Source organism: Pecten maximus, unplaced genomic scaffold (genome assembly GCF_902652985.1).
Source record: "Pecten maximus unplaced genomic scaffold, xPecMax1.1, whole genome shotgun sequence".
Taxonomy (NCBI): Eukaryota; Metazoa; Mollusca; class Bivalvia; order Pectinida; family Pectinidae; genus Pecten; species Pecten maximus.
In genome coordinates this window covers 1,777-14,836 of record NW_022980026.1, presented here as the reverse complement: position 1 = coordinate 14,836, position 13,060 = coordinate 1,777, and the positions used below count along the sequence as shown (strand labels likewise).

Sequence of the window (13,060 nt, the reverse complement as noted above, 5' to 3'; positions counted from 1 at the left end):
TTTCGTTTTTCGTCATATATCTTGACGAACATGGTGATGATAATACAGGCCTTGAAGTCTTTGTCATGGCTCGCCTGGCAACAATATATATTCACCAGGTTTTCCCTTGTTTTATAAACAAAAACAACCCTGGTCATAGTGCTAAATTAAGTTTGTTTGATCAGATTTATACTACAAAACACTGCATTCTTAACACGTTTTCCCTTGTGATAATCAATTAAGAATTATAGTGTTTAGTCATTGTGATTTCGTTGAAATGTTGTCTCTTTTACTTTTCTTTTAAGATGCAAATGTTGACAATTCTAATATATAACAAGAACATTGGTAAATTGTGCTGACTCCATTGGAACTCATGTACAAGGAAAAAACCTACATTTGTATTTAATATTGAAAACATACTTATAACGGGATTGAGATTAACAGACTTATAGATTATAAGTTCGTGCATGTAGCAAATTACTAATGTTTCGACTTTTATCACCAGGTCTGAATTATTCTGATTTCTTTTTATTCGAAAATAAGGGAGCGCAGAATATGAATCCTGTACTAATACGAGATATAGCCATAATAAATGAAATTTTTAGTTTCATAAAATTCCATTGAGAAATTGAGAATTTTTGAGAGTGCTGACAAAATTGTATTTGAGTGAAATAAACTGATGTCAATAACTCTGTAAATACTGGGGCACGTGTCTTGAAACTCGAACTCACGCGAGGTGTTGCCGTTCGTTGTAGCTTCATGTACAAATTTCACGAAATTCACTTGAGAAAGCAACTCGTCAGAGCGCTGACAAAAATGTGCCACGAACAGGTCGAATTCGAAGTCCTATCGCAAGCAGACAATGCAGAAAATAAAACAAAAACTCATTACATAGATCATAATTGTGTTCAGCATTTATTATGTATGGGTGTTCATTTTCCAGAATAATTAAAAAAAAAAAACCCATTAGAATCAGAGACTCGTATCTTATCAACAATAGTCAAATGTCTTTACTCCATCTTTGAAGTTTCTACCGAACAACCAAAGCTTTGATTCGAAGAGATGGAAGACTGTCAGTCCGCAGCCGGGGTGGCGGGACTTCATACAAAACGTTACGTGTAGACGAGTTATTTCCCTTTGGTAATCGTTTCCTGTTTCGGCTAGTTCTCAAGCTCGGCAGGTTTATTGGTTTGCATTCTTCCGTCGATTTTAATAACTTTGGATTCTCGCCCGTCTCCTTCGAAGGTATAGTTGTATGCACATTTGCTATGGGCGGTAAAGAGTAACCAAATCCTTTGGTAATTTTCGAGGACGAAATCTTGTTTTTTGGAATGGATTTCTTTTTCTTAGCCTTGTCTGAAAGGAATAGTGAAGGATAGTGATAATTTACTGATAAACATAATACATTTTATATAACGCATATAAATTTAACAATTTTTTTTCCTGAAAAATATTCTAGAATTTCTGTGAAATATGTACCGCTTTGGCAGAAATAGAGCTTCACGCAAAATTCGTCAAAGCGCAAAACATGACAAATTTTGAAAACATTCTTATTTGACTACATACGACATTGAAGTTTGATCCTCAAAATATCTTTTATATTTCTATAGCTGTAGCGTTCATGATGGACGGAATTCATCACTCCATGACAGGGGTTTAAACCGTGTCAAGACAATTAATAGTCAGGTAGTCACACAAGAATATGTGACAATCTCAAAATCTTGCCTCACAAAAATAATACCAACCTTTATGGTCAGATCTGACCAGTGACGATCTCTCCGGACAGTCTGCTCGCATGCGGTCAATCATTGGTTCAGTGTCTGGTGATGGAGAGCCCGGGATCGGAGACAATACCTGGACAGATCCAGCATTGCCGTAGTACATGGTCGTCTCTCCGAAAATCCTACATTTATCCTTGATTGTCTTCTTTAGATGAATACCCCGGAAAAAACCCGGATCAGGAAATAGTTGTTGGTCTTTTGGAGTAATCATATTCTCGGTTGTAGTGAAATATTAAGTTCGAAGCAAGAGAGAAAGAAAGCAGTCGGTCAAGTGAAACTCTAGACTGTAGTTATGGGAAAGCAAGCATTATGGGTATCAATTATGACATAATTCATTGATGACGTCATAGTGATTGTGACGTTATTCGTTTATAATGACCCCGAATAACGGTAACGTTATTTTTGATGGACGGTAGATAATTGTTTAGAATTATAATAAAAAATGATGTAAGTATTTAGATATATATATAACTATGATTTAATTAAGATATATATAGATATAGATATCTTAGTACAGATCTAGGTAAAAACCAAACGGTCTGCCTTAATTCACACAAGGATATGGCCAAGTGCATATAGACTTGACCGTGACTTTATTTTTAGTTCCTTGTGGTAGTGCCAATGACCACTGCGAACCACCACAAGGGACTGTAACGCGATCCCAGCATCTAACGAGTACTGAACCACCACAAGGGACTGTAACGCGATCCCAGCATCTAACGAGTACTGAACCACCACAAGGGACTGTAACGCGATCCCAGCATTTCACGAGTACTGAACCACCACAAGGGACTGTAACGCGATCCCAGCATTTCACGAGTACTGAACCACCACAAGGGACTGTAACGCGATCCCAGCATTTCACGAGTACTGAACCACCACAAGGGACTGTAACGCGATCCCAGCATCTAACGAGTACTGAACCACCACAAGGGACTGTAACGCGATCCTAGGATCTAACGAGTACTGAACCACCACAAGGGACTGTAACCCGATCCCAGCATTTCACGAGTACTGAACCACCACAAGGGACTGTAACGCGATCCTAGCATTTCACGAGTACTGAACCACCACAAGGGACTGTAACGCGATCCCAGCATTTCACGAGTACTGAACCACCACAAGGGACTGTAACGCGATCCTAGGATCTAACGAGTACTGAACCACCACAAGGGACTGTAACGCGATCCCAGCATTTCACGAGTACTGAACCACCACAAGGGACTGTAACGCGATCCCAGCATCTAACGAGTACTGAACCACCACAAGGGACTGTAACGCGATCCTAGGATCTAACGAGTACTGAACCACCACAAGGGACTGTAACGCGATCCTAGCATCTAACGAGTACTGAACCACCACAAGGGACTGTAACGCGATCCCAGCATTTCACGAGTACTGAACCACCACAAGGGACTGTAACGCGATCCCAGCATCTAACGAGTACTGAACCACCACAAGGGACTGTAACGCGATCCCAGCATTTCACGAGTACTGAACCACCACAAGGGACTGTAACGCGATCCCAGCATTTCACGAGTACTGAACCACCACAAGGGACTGTAACGCGATCCCAGCATCTAACGAGTACTGAACCACCACAAGGGACTGTAACGCGATCCCAGCATTTCACGAGTACTGAACCACCACAAGGGACTGTAACGCGATCCCAGCATCTAACGAGTACTGAACCACCACAAGGGACTGTAACGCGATCCTAGGATCTAACGAGTACTGAACCACCACAAGGGACTGTAACGCGATCCTAGCATCTAACGAGTACTGAACCACCACAAGGGACTGTTACAGGATTCATGCCTTCCATAGAGTACTGAGCCAACACAAGAGATTGTATTGTGATCCCTGACTCCGATATAGCACTGAACATCCACAGGGGACTGTAACGTGATCCCAGCATCTCATGAGTAATGGACCAGTAGAGTCCTGCCTCCCATAGAGTACAGTGCCATCACAGGGGACTATGACATGCCCCATCCTCTTATATAGTACCGAACCACCGTAAGGGACTGTAACAGGATCCCTGTATCCAATATAGTAGTGAACCACCACAACTGACTTTATTGTGATCCCTGCATCCCATTGAGTACTGAACCACCACAAGGGACTTTATTGTGATCCCTGACTCCCATTGGGTACTGAACGGCCACAAGGGACTTTATTGTGATCCCTGCCGACCATACTACCTGGTCATAATGAACAATACTTGTATCCACTGTACGGTGTCCTAGACCTTACCTCAAGGTCAATGTCATATCTTTATCTTCCTTAACGTTTTCAAATGCTGAATACGTTATAACGAAACTAAGTGAACGTGTATTCGAAGGGCCATGTGGTATTTTCGTGACCTCTGCTCGATATGTAGAGGTCACGAGTTGTTCTCTAAGTTCACCCCATTTTGCAGGTATAGTATTAACTTAAACGTCAAAGCCAATTTAAAGGTCTTTATTAGAATACATATCCTCTCCCGCAAACATACACTGTCCCTTACAAACAATCATACCTCTCACACATACACCCTGTCCCTCACATATACACCGTGTCCCTCACACACACACCCTGTCCCTCACACATACACTATGTCCCTTACAAACAATCATGCCCCTCACACATACACCCTGTCCCTCACATATACACCGTGTCCCTCACACACACACCCTGTCCCTCACACATACACTATGTCCCTTACACACACATCATGTCCCTCACACAAACTCTGTATCTCACACACATACTGTCCCTCACACATACCCTGTCCCTAACATGCACACCCTGTCCCTCACAAACATCCTGTCCCCATACACCCTGTCCCTCACACAGACCATGTCCCTCACACACACATTGTCCCTCGCACACAAACACACACCATGTCCTCACACACACCTTGTCCCTCCCACACACTATGTCCATCACACACACCATGTCCCTCACCCAACCTTGTCCCTCACACACATCCTGTCCCACACACATACCCTGTCCCTCACACACACATCCTGTCTCTCATACACATCCTGTCCCTCCTAAACGCCCTGTCCCTCACACACCCTGTCCCTCACACACATCCTGTCTCTTACACACACATCCTGTCCCCCATGCACCCTGTCCCTCACACATACCCTGTCCCTAACATGCACACCATGTCCCTCACAAACATCCTCTCCCTCACAAACACCCTGTCCCTCACACACATCCTGTCCCCCACACACATCCTGTCCCCATACACCCTGTCCCTCACACAGACCATGTCCCTCACAATCACCTTGTCCCTCGCACACACACACAATGTCCCTCGCACACAACCTGTCACTCACACATACACCCTGTCCCTCTCACACACCATGTCCCTCACACACAACCTGTCACTCAGACACACCCTGTCCCTCACACACACACACAACATGTCCCTCACACACACACACACACGCACACACACACACACACACACACACACACAATGTCCATTGCACACAACACGTCACTCACATACATCCTGTCCCTCACACACACACATGTCCCTCACACACACCCTGTCCCTCACACACACCCTGTCCCTCACACACACACACACACACACCCTGTCCCTCACACAAAACCTGTCCCTCACACACACACACTGTCCCTCACACACACCATGTCCCTCACACACATCTAGTCCCTCACACACATCCTGTCCCTCGCACACATCCTGTCCCTCGCACACATCCTGTCACTCGCACACACTTGTCCCTCACACACATCCTGTCTCTCACACACATCATGTCCCCTCACCCACACCCTGTCCCTCACACACACCATGTCCCTCACACACACACACACACACACACACACACACACACAATGTCCCTCACACACAACCTTGTCCCTCACACACATCCTGTCCCACCCAAATACCATGTCCCTCACACACACATCCTGTTTCTCATACACATCCTGTCCCTCCTAAACACCATGTCCCTCACACACCATGTCCCTCACACACCCTGTCCCTCACACACATCCTGTCCCTTACACACACATCCTGTCTCCATGCACCCTGTCCCTCACAAACATCCTGTCCCCCACACACATCCTGTCCCCGTACACCCTGTCCCTCACACAGACCATGTCCCTCACAATCACCTTGTCCCTCGCACACATACACAATGTCCCTCGCACACAATCTCTCACTCACACACCCTGTCCCTCACACACACAACATGTCCCTCACACACACCATGTCCCTCTCACACATCCTGTCCCTCACACACATCCTGTCCCTCACACACACCTTGTCCCTCACACACATCCTGTCCCTCACACACATCATGTCCCTCACCCACACCCTGTCCCTCTCTCACACACACACACACTGTCCCTCACACACACACACACCATGTCCCTCACATTCACACCCTGTCCCTCACACACAACCTGTCCCTCAAACACACCCTGTCCCTCACACACACCATGTCCCTCACACACCTTGTCCCTCACATAATCCTGTCCCTCACACACAACCTGTCCCTCACACACAGCCTGTCCCTCACACACACTGTCCCTCAAACACACACTGTCCCTCTCACACACACAATGTCCCTCGCACACAACCTGTCACTCAGACACACCCTGTCCCTCACACACAATGTCCATCGCACACAACCTGTCACTCACATACACCCTGTCCTTCACACACACATGTCCCTCACACACACCCTGTCCCTCACACACAACCTGTCCCTCACACACAAACACACACCCTGTCCCTCACACACAACCTGTCCCTCACACACAAACACACACCCTGTCCCTCACACACAACCTATCCCTCACACACACACACCTTGTCCCTCACACACACCCTGTCCCTCACACACACCCTGTCCCTCACACACAACCTGTCCCTCACACACACACACACAACCTGTCCCTCACACACACCATGTCCCTCACACAGACCATGTCCCTCACAATCACCTTGTCCCTCGCACACACACACAATGTCCCTCGCACACAATCTCTCACTCACACACCCTGTCCCTCACACACACAACATGTCCCTCACACACACCTTGTCCCTCACACACATCCTGTCAATCACACACACTTTGTCCCTCACACACATCCTGTCCCTCACACACATCATGTCCCTCACCCACACCCTGTCCCTCTCTCACACACACACACACACACACACACACTGTCCCTCACACACACACACCATGTCCCTCACATTCACACCCTGTCCCTCACACACAACCTGTCCCTCAAACACACCCTGTCCCTCACACACACCATGTCCCTCACACACCTTGTCCCTCACATAATCCTGTCCCTCACACACAACATGTCCCTCACACACAGCCTGTCCCTCACACACACACACTGTCCCTCAAACACACACTGTCCCTCACACACACCTTGTCTCTCACACACAACCTGTCCCTCACACAACCTGTCCATCTCACACACACACACCCTGTCCCTCACACACATCATGTCCCTCACACATACCCTGTCCCTCACACACACCCTGTCCCTCACACGCAACCTGTCCCCCACACACACCCTGTCCCTCACACACATCCTGTCCCCCACACCCTGTCCCTCACACAACCTGTCCCTCACATTCACACAACCTGTCCCTCACACACACTGTCCCTCACACACACCCTATCCCTCATACACATCCAGTCCCTCACACATACTGTCCTTCAAACACACACATCATGTCCCTCACACACATCCTCTCCCTAACACACCGTCCCTCACACACACCCTGTCCCTCACGCTCTAACATAGGTCCAAACTGCTCTCACAAATTTTCCGTTGTCCAGAAGAAATAAATAAATGTGAAGATGAATTCAAAGTGCATGTTTCTTCCCCTTTTATCTATCGGCCCCGGTTTTTATTGTGGACCGTTAAACTTTTCTGGTTACGCTTTACACTCCTACATGTATAAAATCATTCGGTTTGTTACTTTTTCTTTCTTTCATTCTTTTTCTTTCTTTTTGTTTAGTTCTGACGTGATATGTTCAATTATATAACAGGAAACACCAATGAGCTATCAAAGAAAGAAACAGAAAACAACAACAAAAACAACAATAAATCCATTGCATAGATTATAATTGTATATTTAAAGATTTCCTCAATGGTTAAATTATGTATCTACTTTCAGTTCCAAAGCTTTGTATGTAATTAAATCATAGTCACATGCTTTATATCAAAAGTAATCAAACAAACGTCTTTAGTTCATCTTTGAGTCTTTATCGAGCAACCAAAGCTTGGATTCGAAGAGACGGGAGGCGGACAGTATGAGGCTGGGGTGGTAGGACTTTACAAGTAGAAGTCCTCTGGCCATACGAAACGGCAGATGAGTTATTTCCCTTTGGTAACCGTTTTCTGTCACTTTCTTTGAAAGCTCGGCATGTTGATTGGTTTGCATTCTTCCGTAGATACTACTAATTCTGGGATCCTATGCGACATTCTCTTTGGACGTATAGTCGTAGGTAGATTTTTTATTGGCGGTAAAATGTAATCGTTTCCTTTGGTAGTTTTCTTGGACGAGATTTTCTGTCGGGACATGGTTTTGTCTGAAATAAACAAAAACAGTTATATGTTTGAGAAATATGTACATGTATGTCCCCGGTCCTGATTCGACAAAGAAGAACTTATCAAAGTTTGAAGTTCAAGCATATATATTCAAACAATTTTATTTTCGAAATTGACAATTTTGGTTTGGTTTATTTTGTTTAACGTCCTATTAAGAGCTAAGGTCATTTAAGGACGGCCTCCCGTGCGTGCGACATGCTTGCGTGTGGTGAGTGCGTATGTTAGTGTTAAATCTCCTTGTGATAGGCCGAAACTTTTGCCTATTTATAGTGCTACCTCACTGAAGCATACTGCCGAAATTGACAGCACAGCTGCTATAATCCCAAAAAGAATTTTCCTAACAAATGTCCGCATCTTGTCACTATTAATGAGTGTTGTTAGGAGCAGGGAAAACTTATCCCTGTCGATTACCCGACAGAGACTGAGTACCTGCGTCACCGACCCGTTCCTTTTGCATTACTCCCCTTTTTTTCCCTAAGATTCCCCAAATCTCGACCCGAGACTCCCCAAATCTCGATCCGAGACTCTCAATGCCACCAAAGTAGGACTTCCTTTAATGGGCAACAAAGAACAAAGAACATTTCCATCGAGTGCCTCAGTCAGTAATCCGAATCCGGGTTTCCGGTAGGATAACCTCTGGTTCTACCACCTAAACATGTCCGATACATTGACAGAGAACGTATATAACACTTATCACAAGCAACTTCGACCCGTTAAGTTCCTTTCGCAATGCATAATACATAGACGGACGAACGAATGGACGAAGAGCGAGATATCGGATATAAAATGTATCAATTTGACTTCTGAAATTATGCACTATACTGGCTCCTAGGGGTTATTGTCGTAGATACAAATATGTGTGGCTTCTGGCCGACTATTTCCAAAGTTTCATTGCATTTGGTTCACAATTGACATATGGCCATCTTAAAATATCTAGAATTATGAAAGTTACCCAAATACTGTGATGTGCGTTACCTACCTTTATGATAAGATCTGACCAGAGACGCTCTCTCCGGACAGTTTGCACGCATGTGGTCAAGCATTGGTTTTGTGTCCGGTGATGGAGAGCCAGGGATCGGAGACAATACATGGACAGATCCAGCATTGCCGTAGTACATGGTCGTCTCTCCGAAAATCCTACATTTATCCTTGATTGTCTTCTTTAGATGATTACCCCGGAAAGAACCCAGATCAGGATTTAGTTGTTGTTCTTTTGGAGTAATCATATTCTCGGTTGTAGTGAAATATTAAGTTCGAAGTAATAGAGAGAGAGAGAGATAGCAGTCGGTCAAGTGAAACTCAAGACTGTAGTTATGGGAAAGCAAGCATTATGGGTATCAATTATGACATAAGTCAATGATGACGTCAGATTGATTGTGACGTCATTCGTTTATTCGCCCCATCAACATCCGGTTAACTTGCATTTGGTACGCAACAGGATAGAAGCACAATATTATTTGAACGAACTTTCAACTGTTTATGTTTAGTTTAAATCAATTTTATTGCATAATGGCAAATGGATTGGACAAAAGTTATGCAACTTACCAACGTCCTTTCCGTAACAAATGTGTATATACAATGTTTCACGTGACATAATTATTAAACTTTTTTTAAACAAAAGGTTGGAAAATGTAAAGCAGCGAAATAGATTGTGAACACCAAGTATGATATAATGTTTATCGTTTATACATGCAAGAGGTTTCAGTGGCCCTGACGGCGCAAGTAAAACACTACTGTTCATACACTCCGATCCTTCTACTTTCTAAGAGTTCGTCACATCCTGTGCTTAGAAGCTTTCTCCAGTCTGACGTTGTCCATCTTTGATCACTCCATGGAATACCTAATTACTTAACCTTACTTCGCCGGCAGGACCACTGAAACACGATGCAGTCTATATATGTAATTTCATGATAAAATAATATGATTTAAATGATACTTTAGGATACTTATGATATACTTATGGTGTTCGAAAAAGAGGTTTAGATTTATTAAAAAACATAATTGAAAAGGGAGAAAACAGTAAGGAGAAAAAAGAAAGGAAGAAACATAAGAATAGCACTAACAACCCGGCTTTTGATACAAATGGTAGATATCTTATAAGTAGAAACAAGCAAGTAGATACTATATGTTGAATCTTTTGGAATCTAGAATAAACGTTTGTACAGACCTACAGATAAGAATATTATGGTTAGTGTCTAGATTTGGGTCCCCAGACAAAAGATGTTCTACGGTAATTCTGTTATACCAGTTCAAGGAATCAATCATTTTGTTACGGGACTGTTCGTGGTTTTTACAGTGTAGGAAGAAGTGGGAAGAATTTTCGCAATAGTGTCCACAGTCACAGATAGCGTTTTCTGAAAGATGGGCTTTATGAAGGTCGTGCTTTAAAGGACTACAGCGATTACGTAATTGACAATGTAAAATATTGGCTTTTCTTGAACCATATTCAAGGAATTGTTGAATTTGTGGTGGATTAGTATCTTGGTGAGTTAGAAAGGTCTTAAATTGTCTGATGGATTGCGATGATTTTGCTTCAGTTGGTAGGTTGTTCCAAGAATTAGTTGTGTTTGGGATAAAAGATGATTTTGTAATTTGCAGTCTATAGTAAGGATTTTGATAGTCATCTCTGTTTCTTAGGTTGTAGTTAGTATAGTTAGACACTGTGTGTGGGAGTAGGGACTTTAGGAAAGAAGGAGAGTTATCATTACGAATATTATAAAACATACACAATTTTCTATTTTTCCGTCTATCAGCTAATGACTGCCACCCTAGTTCACTATATATAAACTCTTTCTTAGTAAAGATAGGTAAACCGGTTATGATTCGACCAGCTTCGAACTGCATATTCTCAAGTTTGTTAGTTAAAGTGGCATTACAGTTGTCCCATACTTCAGAGGCATACTCAAAAAGTGGTCTAATAAAAACAAGGTATATTTTTTTTCTAAATTTTTCCTTTTTAAAATGTATTTTAATTTTCGTAAAGTTGCTATGTATTTTATGGTTCTGTTTATAATGTCTTCGATATGGGTATTCCATGTACCGCCACTGTTAAGGACTACACCTAGATGTTTGTGACTGGTTACAATAGGGATCGGCGTGTTATCGAAAAGAAATTTAGGGTTAGAAGGAATTGCGGTATTAGAAATCATGATTATTTCCGTTTTAGTGGGATTGAAAGTCATTAACCATTTTTTCGACCAGAGATTCATTTGTTCCATGTCAAAGTTTATTACCTGTTCAACATCGAGTAAATTTTTGGAAGAGTGTGTTAGTGCGGTGTCGTCGGCAAATAGTCTTGTAACAGAAAGTAGTGTGTTGGAGATATCATTAATATAAACCAGGAAGAGAAGTGGCCCTAATACTGATCCCTGAGGAACTCCAGCTTTTATGGATAATTGTGAAGAAGTAGAATTTTGCAGTACAACTGATTGACGCCTGTTTGTTAAGTAATTTTTTATCCAATCCAGAAGTTTGTCTTTTATCCCATATTTTTCTAGTTTTATTAAGAGACCCTTATGCCAAACTCTGTCGAAAGCTTTAGAAAAGTCACAAAAAACAATAGCAGTATATTCATGATTCTCCAGGGCAAGAAGTATATTGTGATATAATTCGATTAGTTGGTGAGTAGTAGAGTGGTTAGGTAGGAAGCCAGACTGTAAGTTATAGATAAGTTCATTACTAAAAAGATAGTTGTAGATGTGCTTGTGGACAATGCGTTCAAATAGTTTTCCAAGACAGCTAAGAAGTGAGATGGGTCTATAGTTATTAGCAAGTTCAGGTTCACCTTTTTTGAAAATGGGAGTGACATAGGCAAGCTTCCATGATTCGGGAAATACAGAAGTACGAAGAGATTCGTTGAATATAAGAGTAAGCGGCGCAACTATTTCCGGGGTAAGTATTTTTAACATCTTATGGCTAATACCGTCGGGACCAGCGGCTTTGTTAGTATCTAGAGTATTGATAGTATCAGACACTTCTTGTTCAGTTATAATTATTTCGGAAAGGGATGTGTCAGTCTGGGTTTCACAGTAGGGTGTATCATCATCGGGGTTGTCCAGGTTAGAAACAGATTGAAAAAAGTTGTTAAGAATATTTGATTTTTCAAAGTTGTCTGAAGTAAGGCAGTTAGTTGTTGGATTTAGCAAAGGAGGAAGATCAGAGATTGTATTACCTTTCAGCAGCATGCGCATTAGTTTCCAATAAGTTCTAGGGTTAGCTGACTTATCATTTATTTGTCCATCAATATTCTCGGAGAAAAGAGCCTTAGCGTGTTTTAGCATGTTACTTACTTTGTTTCTTGCACGTTTGAATTTAATTTCAGATTGTGGTGACTTAACTCTTATAAAGTGTTTCCTTAATCTGTTTCTACGCTTTATTGCCTTTCGTAGATCTCCGTTCATCCATGGCTTGTCATTTTTATTCACAGTAATAGTTTTTTTAGGAATATGCTTTTCCAAAATTCTAGTAAGGGTATTAGTAAAGATATCAGTTTTTTCACTTACATTTTCAACATTGGAAAAAAAGTTATTCCAGTTTACGTGAGCAACTTCAGTTTTAAGGTTCAGAATAACTGCTCTGTTAAAAAGCCAAATTTTTCGCTTAAAAGAATTTTGTTTGAGCAAAGGGGATGATATAGAGACAAGAACTGCTCTATGATCACTTATGGTTTCTAAAACAGGTATAACCATGGATAG

General features: G+C 42.5%; 2 protein-coding genes across 2 annotated transcripts; both read right to left on the bottom strand.

Annotated features, from left to right (window-relative positions):
• Positions 1-871: 871 nt before the first annotated feature.
• Positions 872-2,032, bottom strand: LOC117319379. Its single transcript, XM_033874198.1, has 2 exons — positions 1,725-2,032; positions 872-1,335 (listed from the first exon to the last, which is right to left on the bottom strand). The coding sequence occupies exons 1-2, from the start codon at positions 1,969-1,971 to the stop codon at positions 1,010-1,012; spliced, it is 573 nt and encodes a 190-aa protein (XP_033730089.1). The 5' UTR covers positions 1,972-2,032; the 3' UTR covers positions 872-1,009.
• Positions 2,033-7,872: 5,840 nt separating this feature from the next.
• On the bottom strand, positions 7,873-9,675 carry LOC117319380. Its single transcript, XM_033874199.1, has 2 exons — positions 9,346-9,675; positions 7,873-8,347 (listed from the first exon to the last, which is right to left on the bottom strand). Exons 1-2 carry the CDS (start codon positions 9,590-9,592, stop codon positions 8,160-8,162), a joined length of 435 nt encoding a protein of 144 aa, XP_033730090.1. The 5' UTR covers positions 9,593-9,675; the 3' UTR covers positions 7,873-8,159.
• Between the last annotated feature and the right edge of the window lie 3,385 nt (positions 9,676-13,060).